At 37.3% G+C, this 24,038-nt stretch overlaps 3 protein-coding genes and 1 pseudogene across 4 annotated transcripts; 2 read left to right on the top strand and 2 right to left on the bottom strand.

Moving 5' to 3' along the window:
• Positions 1 to 716: 716 nt before the first annotated feature.
• Positions 717 to 3,262, top strand: LOC131343961 (collagen alpha-1(XXVIII) chain-like; annotated as a pseudogene).
• Positions 3,263 to 3,809: 547 nt separating this feature from the next.
• LOC131344279 (collagen alpha-1(XXVIII) chain-like) lies at positions 3,810 to 4,783 on the top strand. Its single transcript, XM_058376424.1, has 2 exons — positions 3,810 to 4,066; positions 4,611 to 4,783. Exons 1-2 carry the CDS (start codon positions 3,859 to 3,861, stop codon positions 4,781 to 4,783), a joined length of 381 nt encoding a protein of 126 aa, XP_058232407.1. The 5' UTR covers positions 3,810 to 3,858.
• A 368-nt stretch (positions 4,784 to 5,151) lies between these two features.
• On the bottom strand, positions 5,152 to 12,270 carry c1galt1b (core 1 synthase, glycoprotein-N-acetylgalactosamine 3-beta-galactosyltransferase 1b). The gene is made up of 6 exons (XM_058376420.1): positions 12,203 to 12,270; positions 10,015 to 10,073; positions 8,276 to 8,454; positions 7,765 to 8,197; positions 7,451 to 7,667; positions 5,152 to 6,353 (listed from the first exon to the last, which is right to left on the bottom strand). Exons 2-6 carry the CDS (start codon positions 10,023 to 10,025, stop codon positions 6,192 to 6,194), a joined length of 1,002 nt encoding a protein of 333 aa, XP_058232403.1. The 5' UTR covers positions 10,026 to 10,073; positions 12,203 to 12,270; the 3' UTR covers positions 5,152 to 6,191.
• si:dkey-256h2.1 (uncharacterized protein LOC337520 homolog) lies at positions 8,376 to 23,186 on the bottom strand. 2 transcript variants are annotated; one of them, XM_058376416.1, is made up of 14 exons: positions 22,602 to 23,186; positions 21,706 to 21,845; positions 19,317 to 19,492; positions 18,631 to 18,791; positions 17,052 to 17,192; positions 16,666 to 16,787; positions 15,438 to 15,606; positions 14,694 to 14,839; positions 13,705 to 13,829; positions 12,994 to 13,120; positions 12,684 to 12,817; positions 12,203 to 12,294; positions 10,015 to 10,073; positions 8,376 to 8,454 (listed from the first exon to the last, which is right to left on the bottom strand). In XM_058376416.1, the coding sequence occupies exons 1-13, from the start codon at positions 23,168 to 23,170 to the stop codon at positions 10,028 to 10,030; spliced, it is 2,148 nt and encodes a 715-aa protein (XP_058232399.1). In that variant the 5' UTR covers positions 23,171 to 23,186; the 3' UTR covers positions 8,376 to 8,454; positions 10,015 to 10,027. The 2 variants fall into 2 exon arrangements, with proteins under 2 accessions (XP_058232399.1, XP_058232400.1); XM_058376417.1 differs by lacking the exons at positions 8,376 to 8,454; positions 10,015 to 10,073 and having other exon boundaries at positions 12,146 to 12,294.
• Positions 23,187 to 24,038: the final 852 nt, after the last annotated feature.

The following is a 24,038-nucleotide window of genomic DNA, read 5'->3' as shown; positions in this document are numbered from 1 at the left end:
GTCATTTCCTGTCTGTTCTTAGAGTCAAACTGTGATTCAACTTGTTTTCTTACTTTGAAACTGTACTTAGAATTTCAATAGTAGTATATTCCAGAAATGAAAGGTTATAATACAGAAGTCCAAAAGGTATATTTCTCAATCCAAATCACATAGTTTTGCATTGCTCTGTTCCAGTATCAGACTAATTGTAAACCACGTGTCTTTTAGTGTCCAATTTAAAGCAATTTTTATTGTTTTCTATTCCAGGGTGATCGAGGTTCTGCAGGTCCTCCAGGGCCAGTAGGACCACCAGGAATTGGACGTTTAGGGCCAAAGGTTAGTAATTAATTTTAATGTAAGACTCTTCCGAACTCTGTTATCTGGAGATTACCTGTAGGTTTCAAATTACGGTTGTACCAAAGCACATGACATGTTCTTAAAAAAGATTCACAGTAAGATGAATACAAGAAAATAATACAAGTAATAAATATTCCAGCAATGTTTTGACCATGAAAAGGTTCACCAATTTTGTGCCCCAAAGGGAAAAAAGATTTATTTTATTTATAGGATTCTATAGGTCAGACTGGCCCACCCGGCCCACCCGGTGCCCCAGGAGAGGGAATCCAAGGCCCAAAGGCAAGATGAGTTACTAGTATTCAGTATAAATCTCTATAACATGGATTTTATATCTTGGTCGAGTGATTCAACTATAATATTTTGAATACAAAACGAGATACATGCTGCATGTCCATTTTGTCCAGGGTGAGCCTGGATTCCGGGGATTAGTGGGACCAAGAGGAGCCCCAGGAGAGGGTTTACCTGGGCAAAAGGTAAGATGAAATCATGCCCTGTTTTGTAAGAAGACATGGACACCATTGTAATGTTGGACCACTTTGCAGGGGGACCGTGGGTTTTCAGGAGTACGAGGACATAAAGGGGAAAAAGGAGGACAAGGAGAACCAGGACAAACGGGGCCAGACGTAAGAACCTTGTACTTTTGTGAATTTTTTTTTTTCCATTTTCACATGAAAAATTAACTGAAAACTAGTCTCAATACAGGTTGAATAAATCCTTACTAGTTTTCAGGGAGTACGTTGTCATAATGAATGATATCAGACATTTTATTTTATTTTGTAACCCACAAGTAATGTGTTTACTTTGCAGGGTAGACCAGGACAAAAAGGAGAACCCGGTCTTACTGTAAGTGTGAGCAAGCCATTGGAAAGCATACAGATTTATATCTAATCATTTATGTAAGATAAAGTGTATGTCTTTTTTGTCTGGTGTGTTGCAGAGAGAAGAAGTTGTCAAATTAATCAAATTCATTTGTGGTTAGTTTTTACATTTTGCCTACTTACATGCTACCAAAATAAATTCTGTTGTTCTCAGCTATTTTTGCCTTTTGCTGTCAGTGCTTCATCAGCCCCTGGGTTCAGCGTTGGTGGCTTTCTGTCTGTATATTTAATGCAAATTTCTGATTTCTGATTCTAAAGGAAGAATGATGTAAGAACATTTGCATTTTGTGTTATTTACTGTAAAGCCTTTGTAACAATATAATAATAATAATAACAATAACAATAATAATAATAATAATAATAATAATAATAATAAAAATAATAATAATTCACTGAGCCTCAAGTGCTGAAATGCACAGATAGCAAGGCAGAAATTATGAAATTTTTCAAGTCTTCTCTTAAAAAGACAGAGAATTTCTTTGATTTGTCTACACACTACTGCATCTTAAGTCAGAGTCTGTATTTTTTTTAAACATTTGAACAATCCTAAGAAGACTGTGTCTTTCAGGCTGTGGGGTAACCTGCAGATTCAGCCCCATGGAGCTGGTTTTTGTGATCGACAGCTCGGAGAGCGTGGGTGGAGAGCGAAATCAGTAAAGACTTTGTGAACGGGCTAATCGACCGTGTTTCCGTCAGGCCCAATGTCACACGTGTTGGTATTGTGCTGTACAGCCACAAGAGTGTTGTGATCAGCCATCTGCATCAATCCCTGAGCCATGACGAGTTGAAATCTGCCATACTCCATATGCAATATATGGGGGAGGGAACCTACACAGGAAGTGCTATCAATCAGGCCAATCTTCTGTTCCGCTGGGCCCGCCCTGGAGTTCATAAAGTGATGGTGGTGATTACAGATGGCCAGGTGGACCAAAGGGATGTGGTTAAGCTGGAGGATGTGGTCCGAGACGCACACTCCAGCAACATCGAGATGTTTGTCATTGGTGTGGTGAATCAGAGTGATCCGTTTTATGAGAGATTTAAGAGAGAGCTGGAGTCCATTGCCTCAGACCCGGATGAGGAGCACATGTATCTGATTAGTGACTTCAAGACACTTACCGGTAAGTTACCTCATCACATTTCAGTTTAAATCACACGTTCACTGTTAGCAAGCAACAAAGTGACAGATTGACAGTTGAATGAAAGCCATCAGATTTGATGATGAAAGCCATCTTTCATGAATGTACCTCACACAGAGCCACAATTTCAATGGAGATTATCTCAATTATATGCAAATCAGAAATGACCTGGCCAAGCAAAACCATTGGTTTGAATTATTCCTCAGTTCATTTGATGTGATGTTTATTCAACTTTAGTTCCTACTTTCAGTTAGTTCCCATTTATTCTTTGAGGCACAACTATGGAAGTAAAACGTACTGTATAAGCATGGTTTCATTTTATTCTGTCATCTATGACCTCTCATTACGAAGAAAAATATAGCTTGGAATGATCCACAGGAGATGATTGGTGATTCCGGTGAGAGTATGTAGCTAGCGCAGTTAAAATACTTTACTGATCTAATCGAAGATGAAGCTACTACGGAGCTGAGCACCTGAATAACCTGTAAATCAAACAGTGAATATTCAAACAGTAATACATCTACCTCACTTACCTCATGATTGTTTTCAATGCCTTCTCTTTGGTTTAGCACTAGAGAGTAAGCTGTTGGCTAAACTCTGTGAGGACAGTGATGGCTTGTTTGGTCAAACGCCCAGTCCTGAGGTCCTCCCTGTAAGCCCTGGACAACTACAATTTTACGATGAGGACCTACAGTGGAGGACAATCACAGCACCATTTAAAGCTGACTGCACACAGGTAAGACGCATCTGCCATTTTTGACTGAAGAGAGCAAGACAAAGTGGTATAAAATAACCGGTGAAAATCAAACATAAAGGGAAATGTGTCATACAGATGAGTCCATGTTTGATAAGACACACAGATGTGATTTATTATTCATTGAGTTCCACAGATGCGTCTCAATGTGTCATATAGATGCCATTCATTATATGATAAGTCATATAGACATGACTTATTATTCAATGTGGCATGTGGACACAAGTTGTCATTTCACATGTCATATAGATTTAAATTTTTGGGTCATCTGATTCATTATTCAACAAGTCATATGGTTTTGAATCATTATTCTACGTGTCATATGGATACAAATCATTATTTGACTTATGCGGATATTAATTATAAGTCAATCTGCCAATAAAGACGTAATTAAATGTGTAAACACATCGATAGGACACACTGAATAATAACACATATCTATATGACTCTTTGAATAATGAATCGTGTCTATATGACACATCAAATAATGATTTGCATGTGTGCATTAGAAATGATTCATTACTCAATGTGTCATATGAATGTGAATCTTTTTTTCTTTTTTTTTTTGACATACTGATACGAATCATTATGTGCATGTGTATATATGTCTAATTATCTATCCCTCTGTCCATCTATCCATGTCCCTGGAACATTTAATACTGAACAAAATCCTAAAATTGCTTTAATACTAAACCAAAGCAACACTATAATATCCAGGCTAGAGATTATACTCTTATTAATGTAGTATTTTAATATGAAACAGCCAGGAGCATCTGAAAGAACTGTAGACAGCACCAGTGCTCCATTCTTTAATGGAGAGAAAGAGAACACCCTGGATGATCTGTTGCACATCACATACAGTTCACACATAGGAAAACCTTTACAGAAACCAGAACCAGACACCAGCAGCAGCACCACTGCAGAGCCACGCCTAATACTGATTCAGGATGAATTTAGTAAAGGTAACTGTTTCACTGTTACACATGTATACAAACATGGGATTTCTCTCAACCTGAAACTTGATGCACTTTTCTATTATTTAATTAATAAATAAATAAATGAATTTAGTTATCCTTTTATCTTTCTATATCACCATCAAGATTTATATAAACTATGTTTTATTTTATTTTATTAAGCCCAAGGCCAACGTATTTTCAATTTCTTCTGTTTTAAAAACATATTTATGTATATATATTATACATATAACTGATAACTAATATATATATATATATATATATATATATATATATATATATATATATATATATATATATATATATATATATATATATAGTTTCCATTTTAGCCATGAAAACACCACAACTGTAAAAGTTTTTTGTATATAAATATATAAACATTGTTTACAGCTAACAACTGATATAATAAATCCTGGGCTTTTAAGCCAGAGGGTTAAGTTATCACTGTATGCTCTTCCTTGTATTTGTTCCTTTACTAATGAGCCTGAGGATGAAAACTAAATGGCAGACGCAACATTTCTGTTCACAGACGACTCCTGCCTGCAGCCGCTCGACCCCGGGCCTTGCCGGACGTACGTGGTGAAATGGTATTACGAAGCCAAGGCCAACTCCTGCGCTCAATTTTGGTTTGGAGGTTGCCATGGCAACCGTAATCGGTTTGACACAGAGAGCGCCTGCAGGAAATCCTGTGTCATAAACTAAATAGCTGACCATTAAGTAATGACAAAAGAATCAAGGTTATAAACCTTGTAAATTAAGCATCACTTAAATATAAACATTTTAATAAGATTCATTTAAGATAGAAGTGATGGACTACTCTGGTAGGAAGAACAGCTCACAATGTGTCTAAGGAATATTTAGCGTAAACGATTTAGTTGTCATTTTGCCTTGTGGGCATGGCTAAACATAAGGTAATTTCTAACTGCTTGACATTCATCAACATACAGAAAACATTTATACACAAATTTGTTCAACGGGTGATAAACGAGGCCCAGGTATAATATCTTAAAATATACACTTTTCTGCATCAAAATGAAGGTTTATCTGCTTACATCTTTAGAAAACAGTCATTTCATCTGGCCATCAATGAATTTCACTCTTTCCTTAGTTTATCACTTGTATTATGCAAAATGCAAAAAACAAAAATATTTGAATGCATACATATTTAATGTGTTTCAGTTTTGGAGCTGTATTTCTCCAAATGTCGATCCTTATAATCTAATTTTATAACATTCTAAACTACAATAGCGTTTGATTAACAGGAGTAAATTATACAAGATTTACTTAATTTAAAACATCAAGAGTAAATTTAAAATATATATATAATTATACTACCGCTATACTACTATAATTATACTACCGCTCAAAAGTTTGGGATCACTTGCATATTTCAGCTTGATTTCAACTACGGAGGAAGACTCTATCAGCCAATCCATCTTGTGGGAGATGCTCTAGGAAGCATGGGGTGAAATCTCATCAGATTATCTTGAAAAATTGACCGCTAGAATGCCCAGGCTGTAATTACTGCAAAAGGTGGTTTTTTGGATGAAGGCAAAGTTTGAAGAAAACATTCATCGTTTCCATCAAAATCATTATTTCTAACTCTGACACGTCAGCATGTCCTGTTCTTCTGCTATATTTTCTATTCAGACTAATTTCCTGTTTTTCCTTGGAAAACAATCAAATTTCCCAAACTTTTGAGCGGTAGTGTATATATAACGTCAAATAAATTCTCTCCACTTGGCGGCCATCTTGGATTCAGTCCTCAACTGTTATTGGATTATGGTTTGGGTCACAGATTTATCTTTAACACTGAACACTATCCTACACATGATTTCAGGATTAATAGAGAGATCCAAGTCGTTTATCTGGTAACAAGAAGGTTACTATCATAATTCTTTAAACACTGAATCAGAAAAGTACTTTTAATTCTGAAGTTTCACAGCTACTTTATTCTTTTTGCATACTTACAAGTGTTTATTGCTATAAATTAATATTGTAATAAATAGGCTGTGAATAAGCTGCAATTTTCAATAAATGGTGCTATTTTCTATACTATAACAGTATAGGTTTTTATAACAGTTTTTTTTTTTAAATGAATTTATTTATTTTAAACTCTAGGTTTCTCAGTAACATTAGCCGAGAGAATCGGCATAAACCTGTACTGATATCCGAAAGGTCTCAGGTGATAAGTGTAGTATTCCAGCTCGTACATCATCTCAGGCTGGATGTAGTGAAAGCTGATGACAAAATCGGAACAGCATTCCGGGCCCTGTTAAAACACACACACACACACACACACACACACACACTGAGTGGGAAATGTACCATACAAAATACACATCTGCTCTTTCAGCTCCTTCCCGGAAAAATAATTTGCTAAAGTTCTCACACTGATCTGATTAACACTATTAACATATATGTCGCAACGATTGATTTGTTTTATATGAATTTGTTCAAGAAATGTGTTCAAACTGGTTAAATGTAATAAAGGACATGTTATGTAAGCATTAGAATTCTTAAATGGTCAAATCTTACCTTTTAGCTAGAAGAAACAACCTTTTTTAAAATTAGCTAGTACCATCAAATTTGTTAGCCTGGCATGCAGACATCTTGGAAATAATGTTGTGGGAACACAAAATCACATGACCGGATGATGACAGGATGTTCAGTAGGTGTCACAAAATCACATGACAGGATGTTCAGTAGGTGTCACTTTAGGACTTCATGAGTTAAAATCAAGGATAAAGCTATAAAAGGAACTTCCCAGGACATTTAAAGGACTTGTGACACCTTTGTCACCGTGGGTTCTAAAGGGTTAAGGGTGAAAATAACACCTCTAATGTGTGTTTTTATTTACTTACTTTCTCACCTGTTTACACAGATACACAGACACACTGTCTTTCAGCTTCAGATCAGATGTTCACACACCTTCACTTTGTTCCCCTTCATTTGTGAGGAACCTTTCTCACCAGAGGTCATCCATTCTGAGGAAGTCTTTCATTAATCTAATCTAAAGGGGCAAAGGTTTGTCTTGCTTAGGATCTACTTGAGAGAAAACTTAGAGAGAAACCTACAACAGAAAGTAGAACTGTTTAAAGAACCCTTTAGAGTGATTCATTTGGTTTTGTCCCATTGAGGAAGACCCTCAAAGCTTCTCTTTTACAAAAATTTGAACCCCTTCACAAACCATGAACCTAAACCCTTCATTGACCATCCAATGAAGCCCTGAAGAACCCTGGCTCTTTTTAATAGTGTTCCAAAAAAAGTTATTTCTTGTTTTCTAGCTGCACTTTCAAAGTCTGTAACAGAGTGTTTCTCCTTCACTAATGACCAGAAATCGATGTACTTTGTGGAAACTGTACTTACACGTTTTGTCTGATAGTAATCGTAGTGCCAGTGCTGTTTCCCGGTGGCTGGAGGAAGCAAGTGGCTCTCTGGAGTGAAGGGATTAAATGTTTCTCTCAACATCTCATCTCTCGAATCTCCGGCTTCAACCTTCATGGTCTGCATGCACATCCCCAAGGCAACGTCCTCCAGTGGGCTAATGTGAGTGCACTGTCCTGAGCTGAAACCTTGGACGAACCTTACCATAAACATGAAAACGACATGATTTTGTACATTGATCGCTTCAACCTAGGCAAGTTTTTAAACAAGTTTGAATAAAACGAATGCAACAGAACCTCCTGATAGACTCTCGGCTTAAAACATAGCCAGCTCCTCCACTCATATAGCCCTGCTTCACAAACACCCCGAACCTGTGTCCCAGGTAGACGGGCTCTTCAGTGTTGTATCTGCTCAGAAGACGCCGCAGGTTCTCCACCACCACGAACGTATCGTCGTCGGCTTTGAGGAACCACTCGGCAGCGTCTAGGTGGTGAGCGTGGATGTAATGGAGGGCGCGGATGGTTTTCAAGTAGAGATGCTTTCTGCTCTCGGACATGTTCAGTCCAATGGTTGGGAAGTCGCTGGCGATGGAGCTCATGTACAGAACCATGTTGCAGTGTTTGGTCCAAGTGGCTCGGATGTGTTTGGTTTTCCGCTGCAAGTTTATGGGCTGGGTCATGATCCAGCACAGGATGCGCACCTTCGAGCTCAGCTGCTTCGCTACTTCATCTGGAAAATTGATCCAAATTCTCGGTTAAAAGTGAACTGGAAAAAAATGTAATGGTATAAAACAGGACATTTACATACCTGATTTCTTGCTAGAGATGTTGACCTTAATTGGGCGGTTGCTTTGAATCTTATAAAATTTTTGCAATGCTAAATCATTGCTAAATTTCAGGTTCATGTGCACCAAGACAAAGCCAACGAACCCTCCACAGATTAATATCGTCAGATTTGGTGGCATCCTTAAGAAGGAGCGTAACAACCTGGAGACAAAACATGAAACATGATCTTCAAAAGACTAAACACAAGGCTTCTAAAGATGAAACCTAAACGTTTAAATAGGAAACATAGCATTCTAAAGAAGAATCATAACTTTTCAAAGTGGAATCATAACATTATAAAGAGGAAACATAGCATTCTAAAGCAGAGTCAACATTCTAACGCGGAATCATAACGTTCTAAAGAACAAACATAGCAATCTAAAATGGAATCATAGCATTCTGAAGAAGAAACATAACATTCTAGAGCGTAATTGTAGCATTCTAAAGTGGAATCATAACATTCTAAAGCAGGATCAGAGCATTCTAAAGAGGAACTCTAACATTCTAAAGCAAAATCACGTCATCCTAGAGCGTAATCCTAACATTCCAAAGCGGAATCATAACATTTTAAATAAGAAACATAGCATTCTAAAGCGGATTCATAACATTCTGAAGTGGAATCAGAGCATATGAAAGCGGAAGCATAACATTCAAGAGTGGAATTGTAGCATTCTAGAGTGGAATCACAACAATCTAGACCAGAATCATAACATTCTGAAGAAGAAACATAACATTCTAAAGCGGAATCAGAAAATTCTAAAGTGGAATCAGAATATTCTAAAGTGGAATCAGAACATTCTAAAGCGGAATCAGAACATTCCAAAGCGTATTAATAACATTCTGAAGCGGAATCAGAGCATACGAAAGAGGAATCGTAACACTTTAAAGCGAAATCGTAGTATTTTACAGTGGAGTCGTAGCATTCTAAAATGGAAAAGAAACATAGCATTCTAGAGTGGAATCACAACTATCTGAAGAAGAAACATAACATTCTAAAGTGGAATCAGAGCATTCTGAAGTGGAATCGGAACATTCCAACGCGGAACCTTGGATTAGGGTTAGGGTTTAATGAGGATGCATAACATTCTAAAGCGGAATCATGACATTCTAAAGCGGAATCAGAACATTCTAAAGTGGAAACATAACATTCTAAAGTGGAAACATAACATTCCGAAGCGGAATCTTGGCATTCTGAAGCGGAATCATGACATTCTAAAGCGGAAGCAGAACATTCTAAAGTGGAAACATAACATTCCGAAGCGGAATCTTGGCATTCCGAAGCGGAATCTTGGCATTCCAAAGCGGAATCTTGGCATTCCAAAGCGGAATCAGAACATTCTAAAGTGGAAACATAACATTCTAAAGTGGAAACATAACATTCCGAAGCGGAATCTTGGCATTCCAAAGCGGAATCTTGGCATTCCGAGGTGGAATCATGACATTCTAAAGTGGAAACATAACATTCTGAAGTGAAATCTTGGCATTCTGAAGCGAATCATGACATTCTAAACCGGAATCAGAACATTCCAAAGTTTAAACATAACATTCTAAAGCATCAACGTGGTATTCTAAAGAGGAAACAATTTTCTAAAGTGGAAACATAAAATTCTACATCCAATACTAGTGAAGAAACAAAGCATAAATTTACTTAAAACCTAATTTGCTTCTAATAAATAAAGAAACTCTTCTAAAGATGAAAAGATTTGAAAGAAAAATCCTTACCTTAAAAACATTTTCAGGAACTGGTGGAAAGGACCACGCCTTCAGGACTGCTCAGGAGGCTGAGAGAGTAAACGTGCCTCTTAATAAACAAGATTCTGTTTGAAGGTAAAATCACGTGAGACACGCCTCCGAATGCAAATATTCTCAAATGATGGATGATTAAAAAAACAGTGAAGAAATTCCCATTCAATGGTCACAATATTTCCTGAAAACACGTCTTAACGTATTCTAATGTACACTGACTGACTGTGTCTTCCATTTACCTCAATTTCAATCAAATTTTATTTCTTTATGTATTTATTGCAAATTAAGAAATGTTAGAAATGACTATTCCATGGAACAAAATGGGAAAATCTAGGGAAATGTATTAGTATAATTAGGAAGATTTATTTATCACTAAAACTAGTAAGTTTTAGTTTTAAAAAAAATAGATATTAAGTGGTTTATAACAACTGCACAAAAAATATCCAAAAAACATATAAAATAAGAAATAGTATATATATTATAATGAATAATTTTTATAATAATATAATAAGGTACACATGATACTCAGCAAACAAAACCAACCATGAACTCAGATGGGATGTGATAAGGATAAGCTTGAGGGTGGATAAACCAGTCTGATAAAGGACCTTGATCTGGAACACCCTGTTTCTTAGAAAGCTTTGTTTGCTCTATCCACCGTGAGTACTGAAGCTCCTGGATTCATCTTCAGAGAACAGATAACTGCCTTTTTTTTTTATCATTACACTGACGTCATGTTCTGCTAGTGAAATGGAACCTGACGTATGGGTCGTTTTCTATCAGTGTAAATAAATGAATGATGTTCAAGATGCGAGTCTGATGTGAAATGATTCTGTCTGCTTTCAGTGTGTTTGAGACGTGTGTTTTTCCCTCTTGGAGAACCTTACACAGAATTTTACTGGTTGAAGATGAAATTTGAGCGGCTTTTTCGACGAACAAGCACTCGGAGCATCTCGGAGAGCAGGAATGGGTTCGATATCGACATTTACTTTGAAGATACAAACATTTGTGTGGGAATTCTTTTTAATTTATTTTATTTTTCTTTGGAACTTTCCTTTGAATAAATCACCCCTAGTAAGCTAATACTTATAAAATACTTATGAAACACTACAAATCCTGAGTGTCTACTTTTAGTTCAATACAGCTCAATTTTATTTGGACAATGGACGTCGTCTCTGTCTCAGCTTTAAGAGATAAAAATGTAGAATAAAAATAGAAAAAAGCTCAAATCGAGTTGTTATTGTGTTATATTATTATGTTGTAGATAAAGGTAAGTTATTATTAAGAAAATTAATATTTATGCCTAATTAGAAAGCCCGAGGCAACGGAAGCAAGGAAAAACTCCCTCAGATGATATGAAGAAGAAACCTTGAGACTCAAAAGGGAAACTCATCCTCATTTGGGTGGAAACCAGACAGTAAATAATGTAAATGTCCTTTCTACAACTGTTTATTAACACTAATTCCTTCCTGCTGAAGTCTTCAAAGGTTCACTGATGCTGTTTACTTTGCGTCATTAAGGTGAAAATTGGGAAAAATAGTTAAATAATTAAATGCAAAAAGATTTTCTTTGCAGATATATTGATTAACAGACCTCTTGTATAAACCGAGGCATCTCCTACACCTTCCTCGAAAGCACAGACTCCATCTAAAAGCATGTTGAGATAAATTTGTTTAAACTGCCTAGATTTACAAAAGGAAGCTGGTTCCTGCTGATAATGCCAGACATACAGGATGACGCAGGACATTTGACTTTGACTTCTAATTAATTCATTAGAAAAACATTTAATCACGCATTAATCACATTTAGGAGCAGCAAGAAAAATTAAAATATTTTTAAATTATTTTTTAAAAATGTATTAATGTTTAAACAGTAGCAACTTCTTTTGTTTTTACTTTTATCAATGCTTCTAATTTTTTTTTTTTCCGGGATGTTTTTCACGCCTGTGTACAGTGATACACCTACGTGACCAGTGATGTACTTTATGTCTGATTTTTTATTTATTTATTTTTAGCTAGAAAATAACCAGCAGTTTGTTCAATAAACAAGGAAAAAGAAGGAGCTGATTTTTAAATAAGGATTCAAAAATGTAAAAAAAAAAAAAAAAAATCGTCATGTTTTATTTATTTTTGGAAATCATTTATAAAAAATGAGATAAGAGTACATGATGATGTAGCCTGGGTCTCGCGTCGGACTGGGGTTCCGGCCTTCGTAGAGCCCAAAGTAGAGGATGGTGTTGGAAGTGCTGAGATCAAGCTGCAATCGAGATTGAATTCAATAAATTAGAAAAATGTAGTAGAAAGTAGAAGAAAGAAAGACAAATCATGATTTAGCGGGGTGCCAATGCTAATTTTTCCTGTTTCCTAGTTAGTTGCGCAAAAAGTCAGCTAGCTTTCAATAGCTAGCATAGAATTTGCTTTACTTTAATTACAATATAAAGTAAAAATTATTTTATTAATTAAGTTTATTTATTTCTTTTAATGGGAAAAAAGTGTTAGATAAAATAAAGAAGGGTCGGGTATATGTTAAAAAATTATTTGAATCATGCATATTATTATTATTATTATTATTATTATTATTGTTGTTTTACGGTTTGAGTTCAGCGCTATTCTGATGGAAATGACCATTATTTATTTGTTAGCCACCTGTGGTGTGAGATCGACCCTCCAGGGATCCACCTGCAGTCCATCACACCAGCCGGCGCGACCGTACAGCCACGTGCCGTGTTCGTTAGGCACCGCCCCCTCGCCCACACGCATGGCGCAGCCCAGCGGCAAATCTACAGATTACAGGTTAAATGATATTTTAATCAGGATCAGATGATGATACAGTACAGCTAAAGCATTTCCTTTTCTTTACAGCTCCATCAAAGTTGTAGCTTCAGCACAGCTCTAAAGACACAACGATGTCTTTGTTGATGGTTTCTCCCGTTCTTGCGGAATGACATTTACTCACCAGGAGAGTGGAATGTGAGCGAATTGTTGTGGATGCCGTTGACGAGGAAGAAGTGCGACGTGACGCAGAATTCGCCGCAGTTGTTATTGTCGCTGCCGTGGCCGGTGATCACGGCATATAGTTCTACCTGTTAGACGTTTTACACACACACACACACACACACACACACACACACACACACACACACAAACACACACACAGGATACATCTTTTGCATACAACATATTCACTGTATACTTATCAATCCATGCATAAACTCTTGCATAATACAAATGTTTACACAGATACGCTAATGCTCAGAAGTTTGCACACCCCTGAACATCACAGGCAAATGTGCTTCTGCACAGAAGCACAGAGAAGAGAAGAGAAGAGAAGAGAAGAGAAGAGAAGAGAAGAGAAGAGAAGAGAAGAGAAGAGAAGAGAAGAGAAGAGAAGAGAAGAGAAGAGAAGAGAAGAGAAGAGAAGAGAAGAGAAGAGAAAAACATAAATTATCATGAGTGGGGGAAAAAAGAAAAAGCAAAGAGAATAAAGAAATGAAAAGTAAAGAAAAGATAAAAGAATATAAAAAATGAGATTAGAAAAGAAGAAGAAATGATAAAAGTGGAGAGTGAAGAGCTCATTATAAATGGAATGAGGGAATAAATCTGGAGAGGGAAGTCCAGCAGGGACATATAAATGTGATGGTCAGCTGTGACCAGAGGTTACGGTCACCTTTTTCGTTGAAGGCGGAACAGTGAACCTGATCTCCTGAAACCTGGAGTTGTAATCCTTGTCGAAGGTTCCGCCCTCATACAGGAACATCATCTTGAAGGGGTACAGCTTCTCCGAGACGTTTCCTGTATGATTGATAAATAAAATAAATAAAAATAAATAAAAATAAATAAATAAATAAATAAAATGTCATACACAATTAAACTGAAAAAATAGCTTTTTCATAAAAAAATAGAAAAAATCTTCAAACTGATTCCAAAGTCAACAACAAAAGTAGTTTTATTTCTATAAAGAAAACTAATAATAATAATAATAATATAAAAAAAATAATAATAGTAATAATAATAGTAATAGTAATCATTTACAATAATACATTAGTTATTATTTATTTATAATTTATTATTATAATTTATTATTATTATTATCATCATCATCATACACAATTAATGTAATACATATTTTTTATTAAAAATGGAAAAAATCTTTAAACTGATTCCAGTCAACAACTACTAAGACAAAATAGGTTTTATTTCTATAAAGAAAACTAATAATAATAATAATAATAATAATAATAATATTTATATAAAAAACTAATAGTAATAATCATTCACAATAACAATAATAAATTATTGTTATTATTTATTTATTTATAATCTATTATTATTATCATCATCATACACAATCCATTTAATTAATTTAATTAAAAATTAAAAAAAATCATCAAACTGATTCCCGTCAACAACTACTAAGACAAAATGTTTTATTTCTAAAGAAAACTAATAATAATAATAATAATGGCAATTTCTAATCATTTTAATCATAATATAATTTATCTAACTCATTCCTTCTTTATTAAAACACACTAAACCCACACTGTTCTTTCTTTAGCAGTAGATAAAAGCTATTTTTATTAATTAATAAGTCAGAGATTTAGTGAATTGGTGATTATTTGTGCTCCAGGAGTCGTATCCCGTGAGCAGTGCACTGACCCGAGCGGTTACTGTGGCTGAAGCGCAGGTTGAGGGACGTGATCCAGGGCATGGCCCACGGCGGCGTCTTCATGACCAGAGCACAGCGCTCGCTGTTCAGCAGGGGGAGGAGAGGAGACACGTCCGTCAGCCAGCGACCCGTTCCTCTGAACACACACACACACACACACACACACACACACACACACACACACACGAAGCACATGCAAACGCACTTAAGCCCGAGCTGGGATTAAAACTCATAACATTCCGTTGTGTAATGCTGATTTTGAGTCTTCTTCAAAGCTGAGCTGCTTTTTGTCGAAAAATCACACCGATTTTTATTTTTAATTTTATTTATTTATTTTTTTAAATTATCTTACTGAAATAAAAAAATTAAGAACTGAACCGCAAATCTGAAAGTACAGAACTCGTAGGAACATTCCAACATGGAGCTGAAGTTCAAGCGTGTTCACCTCATAATTACGAGATTTCTGACAGGATTTGAGTGCATCATAAACCACCAAGACATGATTTTATAACATTTTTTATCATTGTAGGTGTCTTTTTTTTAAATAATTTTTCATTTTGTAAAATCGGTTCTGATTATAGAACACACTGGGGATTTTGCACAAGACGGGACATTCCTCCAAATCTAAACGAAATATCTGTAATAAATAAAAGCTCCTGGTGTGTGTGAGTGAGCTGAACATGTGTGTGTGTGTGTGTGTGTGTGTGTGAGAGAGAGAGTGTGTGTGTACGTACCTGCGGAAGGCGGTGATCCAGCGGCCGAGCTCCATGTTACAGTGAGGACTGAAGTGATCGCAGCAGATGAACAGCTGCACCGTGTGATCCCAGTGAGCACACGTCTCGTCCCTGCGGCCGGGACAGGACAACGCTGCGTCCAGCTCCAGCACATCAAACCCCAACAGATCTGAACAAACATCGATCAACGTCACTCGGGACCATCACTGGGATAACTGAACACCTTCACAGCTTTGTGTGTGTGTGTGTGTGTCACATTTTTATGTATTTATTCAGGAAATCATAACTCTGTCAATACAGTGTATTAAAATGATGATGATAATAAAAAAAATAGAATAAAATTGAGAAAAATAAATTTAATAAAATGATAAATTTTATTGCATTTGATGTTTCACTGATCTATGAAATATAATGGACTCATGAATCAGTTAATTTAATAAATGTGTTTGTTTAATTTGTTTATAATTAAGTTACTCTTATTATTTAATATATATTTAATATAACTAATTAATTTAAATGAATGCTTTCAGCTCAGAAATGACCAGAATCATGCATTCCTAAAAACGCGTCTAATTTATTCATTTCAATAATTTCTTTTTGTCTAATTAATTAAATATTAATTTAAATATTTAATTTAATTAAATAATAATACAATATAATATAATTAATTGTATTAATTTAATTAATTATTAATTTTTTAAAAATATTTTTTCTTGAAATCAAAAAAATAGTTTCATTAGACTTACTTTCTTGAATTTTTTTATTTTTGAATTATTGCTATATTGCATTATTATTTATAAATGTATCATTTATATGAATTTTATTTATTTCATAGAATTTTTTTTCAAACAGAATTTGAGAATTCCTGAGAGCTCTAAACTCCAAACCTATTTATATTCCTTCTTATTCCTCTGGAATATTTACTCCGATGGATTTCCAGCCACAGACACACAGTGTTTCGGGGTATTGTGCTTCTGAGATGCTTCTTGGCTCAGCACAGATGTACAGAGTGATTATTTGAGACACTAGATTTCATATGATCGTTAAACTGATGCCTTCTGGACGTTTCTCCAGTGTTCTCATGTCTGATGTGAACATTAACTGAAGCTCTTCTGAGGCTCAGCTCTGCGTGATGTTCTGCTAGCCGATTGGCCGTCTGATCGTCTGGGTGTGTAAATGAGCTGGACTTTTAATCACGGTTTCTGATTAACCGTGAGCTGAAACTGACCTTTGGGAAGCTGGACCACGGCCTGAGCTCCTGCTTCTCCATGCATCAGCGTGTTATTGAACACAGGAAGGACGGCAGCGGGACGTTTAACTCGCTCCAGCAAGTCAGCGTTGAAGTCAAACCTGTCGAGAGAGACCGGATAAAGTATCTCTTTAAAGGATTTCAGTTCCATACAATGCACCTACAAACCACTATGTATATTTATGTATAAAAACTGCATAGTGCTCGTAATTATTGGCCCCCCCTCTACTCCTTTCACCAAAGATGGATGATGGATTATAATGCTGGTGGTTAGTGTGTGTGTTTCAGCTACAGCATTTTGGAATATTACAGTGATGTATTTCCAACTACAGAATGTTGTGTGTGTGTGTGTGTGGGGAAAGTACCATTCTGCCTGCCAGCTTATGAAGCGGAATGTAGGATACAGGAACCAGCCCATTTCCGCCAGCGCCCCCTGCTGGTCAATGGCCATGAAAAAGTTGGGTGATGGAGTGACCTGGAACGTCACATTCACCGGTTTCCCTGAGCTGTTAAACACACACACACACACACAGAGACACAAAAACACACAAACACAGACAGACAGACAGACACACACACACACACACACAGAAAGGCACAGACACAGACAGACACACACACAGACACAAACACACACACACAAACACAGAGACACACACCCAGTGACACACACACACAGAGACACACACACACACAGAGACACACCCAGTGACACACACACACAGAGAGACATACACACAGAGACACACACACACACAGACATACACACAGAGACACACACCCAGTGACACACACACCCAGTGACACACACACCCACACACAGACATACACACACCCAGTGACACACACACACAGACATACACACACAGAGACACACACCCAGTGACACACACAGACACACACCCAGTGACACACACACACACAGACATACACACAGAGACACACACACACACAGACATACACACACAGAGACACACACCCAGTGACACACACACACACACACACACCCAGTGACACACACACACACACACACACACACAGACATACACACACAGAGACACACACCCAGTGACACACACCCAGTGACACACACCCAGTGACATACACACACACACAGAGACACACACCCAGTGACACACACACAGAGACATACACACACACACAGAGACACACACCCAGTGACACACACACACAGACATACACACACAGAGACACACACACACACACACACACACAGAGACACACACCCAGTGACACACACACACACACACACACAGACATACACACACAGAGACACACACACACAGAGACATACACACACACAGACACACACACACACACAGACATACACACACAGAGACACACACCCAGTGACACACACCCAGTGACACACACACACACACACAGAGACATACACACAGAGACACACACACACAGAGACATACACACAGAGACACACACCCAGTGACACACACACACAGAGACACACACCCAGTGACACACACACACAGAGACATACACACAGACACACACACACACACACAGACATACACACAGAGACACACACCCAGTGACACACAGACACACACACAGAGACACACACCCAGTGACACACACACACAGAGACACACACCCAGTGACACACACACACACACAGACATACACACCCAGAGACACACACACACACAGACATACACACACAGAGACACACACCCAGTGACACACACACACACACACAGACATACACACCCAGAGACACACACACACACAGACATACACACACAGAGACACACACCCAGTGACACACACACACACAGACATACACACCCAGAGACACACAAAGAGACACAAAAACACACACACACAGGCAGACAGACACACAAATTTAAAACCTCACACAACACACCCTTCACAGCGCTTTATAACCTCCAGTGAGTGACTTACGACAGCGCCTGGGCTACAGCGGGCTCATAGTGCAGCATAGCAGCAGGAATATTCAGCGTGGTGTTACACTCATCTCCAGCACACTGCATATCCTGGATTGGGTTGCCAGGTAATGCATAAACCAGCACTCCAACTGCTTTGGAATCTGCCATGGCTTTAATCTGGGGAGAAAACGATGAAAAAAAATTTTTTTTACAGCACTTCAAGATGTTCTGGAATCTTCCGATTGGTCAGAAAGCGTCGATTCATTCTGGAGCTCGGACAGTAGATACGCAATTATAAATGGACAAAAATCACAATAAATGGAATTGCTAGCAAAGTGCTGAGGTGTAACAGAAATAAAACACATCATAATACACAGAGATAAGAAATAGAATTAAATTACAACTTTATTAATCCTGAAAGAAATTCTCTCCTCCTAATTATTGATAATTTTTCTATAACTGCATGACACACAGTGATTCATTTCTCAGTGATAAAGTATCTCAGTGATCCATCCAAAGTGGGTACAGTGTAATAGTGCACAAACCCAGTGAACACATCTGAGAACAAGAAAGCCTCTAAGAATAATAAAGCCTCAGGATCAGCAGCATTATGAAATCTAATCTGTATGTAGATCATCATAACTGAAAAAGCAAGGAAGATGAGACCGTTTTATTTCTGCAGTTTCACGCGTCACGCCTCACCTTCGTGAAAAACGAGCAGCCGCTTTCAGAAACCCAGGCCACGGCTCCCTCGGCTGCAGGGAAGGGCTCGCAGCCGTCGCCCGCTCCGACCACAACGTACTGCACTTTTTCCCAGCGGCCATTCAGCCAGTCGTACCTGGCGTTCAGGCGCTTGGTGATCAGCGGAAGGTTCCAGTCTGAGAGACACGAGCGAGATGAGTGTGTGTAGCAGACAGTATTTTAACTTTATTTATGAATTTTAAGACAAAAAAAAAATCAGTATGACACAATAGACTTTAACTGATGAAGAATGCTAGAGCTAAGATTCAATCCATGTCCTAGAATGAAACATGTTCCCTGTCATATTGTTTGAAAGGGCCCCAAGCTTTATTAAACTGTCTAGATGAGCCTCTTATAGAATGTTTCACCAACTTTAGGAAAAAGAGGACATCATGAATCCATTGTGTTGGAGTTGGAGGCTTCTGATCATTCCACTTCAGCAATATTAGTCATTTGGCTAACAGCATGATAAAAGCTATACAATCAGACTGTATCTTTAAGATTATATAATTCCAAAAATGGCCATGAATGGGCAAGGGGAGATCGATTTATCTAAAAAACTAGAGACAGTTTCAAAAACAGTGGACTAGAAGCCCCTAAGCTTTATACAGGACCAAAAAACATGTATGCATGAGAGGCTGGGATAAACCTACAGCTGACCCTACCCTACCTACCTATCATGGCTGACCCTGCGCTCTGACCCCAACCTCCAAGGATGGGATATGCGAAGAAAGAATTTCACTGTGCAGTAATGTATATGTGACAAATAAAGGCTATTTATATTTATAAAATTTGACATTAAAGTGTCAATATAATGCCTGTCCATCTTGGAGGGTCCTCCAATAAATGACCAAATGGACAACATGGAGGCGGAGCAGGGAAATGAGGGAACATTTTACGCACACAAATTTGGAGGTAGCGGAAAATGACTAGGAATATGAAACTGCTGGCACATCTGCTGAAATGAACAGAAAGCTCCCTCATGGTACAAATCATTAATTTCCCTTATGCCTTCAGCATGCCAAGATGTGAAAGACTTATCAATTATTGAAGGATTGAAGACATGCTTAGAATGAATAGGAGATTTAGGGGACATAGTTCCATGCCATCCGAAATGACGTCTCATCTGATTTTAAGTGCACAAGCAGGTTTTTAGTAAATTTGTCGCAAGGGAAAAGAAAGGGAAGCGTAGACTATAGCTGCTAGGGAAGAAGGCAAACATGAGGCAGATTCTATGGCTATCCATGATAGGGCGTCAGCCCCAGGATCTTCATATAGCCAGTGCAGTATAGGGCGAATATTTGAGGCCCAATAATAACACTGAAAATTAGGCAAAGACATTCCACCCAGTGACTTAGGTCGTTGCAGAAGACTTTTACTCATTCTAGCAGGTTTTCCATTCCATATAAATGAGGTGAGAGCGCTATCCAGCTTCTGAAAAAATGAGTTGGGAATAAACACTGAAACAGATAGGTGAACTTAGGCAGCACATTCATTTTGATAGAATTTATTCGACCTGGGAACAAGGCACAACGCTTTAGATCCAGTTCAACTCGTTCCAAAAAACGGAAGAAATTCTCAGTAAAAAGTTTAGAAAATGTATTCCAAGATATGTAAACGAATAGGAAACTTTAAAAGGGAAAGAAGAGGTAGAAAGCTCCCGGGCAGCATTATTGATAGGAAACATTTCACTTTTCTGTAAAATATGTCCCTGAATTGAAATAAATACCACAAAGTTCAATTTAAAATCTAATTTAAATTTTGATTTGAAATGGACACAATCAGTGAGACCATTTTTTAAATTTCCTTAAAAATAAAAATAATTAGAATAAAAATATAAACAGAATTGTCTATACAAGAAAAGGGAAAAATATTTTTAAAAATTTATAATTTTTAAAAATATAAATTTACATGTATATTTTTATATTACATTTTTATTTTTAAAAATTACTATTTACTTTTAAAAATATATTATATTACATTTACATTTTATATTACATTTTTATTTTTTGTAAATTATTATTTATTTACTTTTAAAAATGTATTATATTGCATTTATATTTTATATAAAATGTTTATTTTTTTAAATTATTATTATTTATTTACTTTTAAAAAATGTATTATGTTTCATTTATATTTTATATTAAAATATAATTTATAATTAATAATTTATATATATTAATATGGATGAGTAGTAGAACAGCATGACTCTTGGGAATAAAGTGCAGATGTTTGTGTCATTTTAGTGCCAAAGTATTGTACAGAAAATCCCAGCGTAGTTCTTGTCATCCTGGATGAAAATGAAGTTTATTACTGGATTGGTGTTTGGATGTGAACAGAGTGGACGCACCTGGACTAGTGAACACAGCTTGTGCCAAACCGCAGTTGTGTCCACCGCATCCCCACGAGTAGAGCACTCTGGGTATCCAGTTCCCCAGGGCGTAGACAGGGATGGGGCAGAAATGAATCCTGGATAAAATTTCTTTACCCCTGATAAAATGAGAGAGAATGTTAGATGAGCCGTGTAGTGTGAGTGTGTTGAAGAAGAAGAGGAAGAAGAAGGAGGAGGAGGAGATGGAGAAGGAAGAGGAGAAGAATAAGGAGGAAGAGGAGGAGACAGAAGAAGAAGAAGGTGGAGGAGGAGATGAGACAAAGAAGAAGATGAAGACGAAGAAGATGATGATGACAAAGAAGATGAAGAAGACGAAGAAGAAGAACAACCCAGGAGTGATTTGCCAAATATAACAAATTTTATTATCGACACCACCACATAATTTTTATCCAATTTTCTTTACATTTACTCATGTAGAACGTCCAGGTATCACCTGAATTCCTGTTATCACTCGTGCTACAGCAGCTATAAACCACTATTTACTCTGCAGGCTCTGACAACAAACAAACAAACAAACAAAAAGATGCAACATTTGCTGTACAGTTGTTAAAAGAGAACCCAGAACTCTACTATAAACAAGAGACACAAACCCTGCTCCAGCATGACAAGGTCCCTGTGCACAAAGCTCCTGAGCTCCATCAAGACATGGTGTGGAGGTGAAGGTTGGAGATAGTAGAAGGACTGGAGTGTCCTGCACAGAGCCCCGACTCTGACTCAACCCCACTGAACCCTTTCAGGATAAACTGGAGTCTCTTCAACATCTCACTAATGCTCCTGTAGCTGAAATGATCACACATTCCCACACCCACCATCTAGTGGAAAACCTTCCCAGATGATTACTGACACACACTCACCTGTGCCCTTTGGCGGAAGCGACCCTGTACACCTGCTCTCTCATCCACAGCACATCCCGAGCCGCAGAATCATCCAGAGACAGGATGAGAACTTCAGCACTGACCGGAAGGAACTCGATCAGGTCGGACAAGGAGGAATTGGACGTCCAGAGACATTCCAGGAAAGCGGATTTATTCGTGAACGCGTGGATTATCACGGAGTAGTTGCCCGTCTCCGTGAGAGGATAAACAAACTCCCCGTTTAGGGTTTTTACGCGGAAATGTGGAGCGGGATCTCCAGGGTCGAACCCGGATAAGCCTGACCGCTCGCGCGCGTGAGCTCTGGGCAGTACGAGCTCCTCTACAGCGCTGGGTGAAGCGGCTTCCGCGTGACCGTTCACAGTAAAGCAGAAAAAAAACAAACACACAAGTGTCCGTGCTGAGAGAGAGGAGAGACAGGAGAGAGAGGAGAGACAGAGTGTCATGCTGTCTTCCGTCGCCTTGTTTTTTTTTTTTTCAATCACAAAGTGATAGTGAAAGCAAACAACACGACATGGTGACTGTTTACGGCGCCGTTTATACGCCTTCATTGAGATCACGTGCTCAACGACCTCATTTCCATAAAGGGGCGTGGCTTAGAAAATCCCGGATGTTTTAGCGGCAAAGGAAAAATCATCTATTAATATAAAAATTATATAGCTGTTTTGTGTAAAACACCACCAAAAATGATTAATATTAATAAAAATAATTTTTGTATTAATTATAAAAAAAAAAAAATAATTCATTGCAACTTAACTGGACGCAAAGTTATAGCATTCTGTGACGTGTTTCATAACAATAATTATTTTTTTGTTGTTGATGGTATTTTTTTTTCTTTCCCGTATCCACACGTTCACATAAAATAATAAATATAAATAATTACATTTTTTTTTGGACACAAAGTATCAGCATTCTGTGACATGTTTTATAATAACAATAACTGTAATAATCATAATTTTTTATTATTGATGGCATGATAGTCATTTTTTTTCATTTAAAATTTATTCATATAAAATAACTTGTAAATATAATTAAATATTTTTTAATCAAATGATTATTTATTATGGAAATATTTTATCTGCTACTTTTTTAAGAAAATTAAAAGTTCCCTGCGTTTATTCCTCCAGCTTCATTTATCAGTACCCTTCAGTTTCCTCAGACATGATTTTTATATACCCCGATCAGGCATAACATTATGATCAGTGCCAGGTGAAGTGAATAAGACTGAGTATCTCTTCATCATGGCACCCGTTAGTGGGTGGGATATATTAGGCAGCAAGTGAACATTTTGTCCTCAAAGTTGATGTGTTAGAAGCAGGAAAAATGGACACGCGTAAGGAATTGAGCGAGTTTGACCAAGGGCCAAATTGTGGTGATGGATAGACCACTGGATCAGAGCATCCCCAAAACTGCAGCTCT

This window comes from Hemibagrus wyckioides, linkage group LG23 (genome assembly GCF_019097595.1).
Source record: "Hemibagrus wyckioides isolate EC202008001 linkage group LG23, SWU_Hwy_1.0, whole genome shotgun sequence".
NCBI classification, from domain to species: Eukaryota; Metazoa; Chordata; class Actinopteri; order Siluriformes; family Bagridae; genus Hemibagrus; species Hemibagrus wyckioides.
The sequence above is the reverse complement of the archived record's forward strand: the minus strand, read 5'-3'. Positions and strand labels throughout refer to the sequence as shown.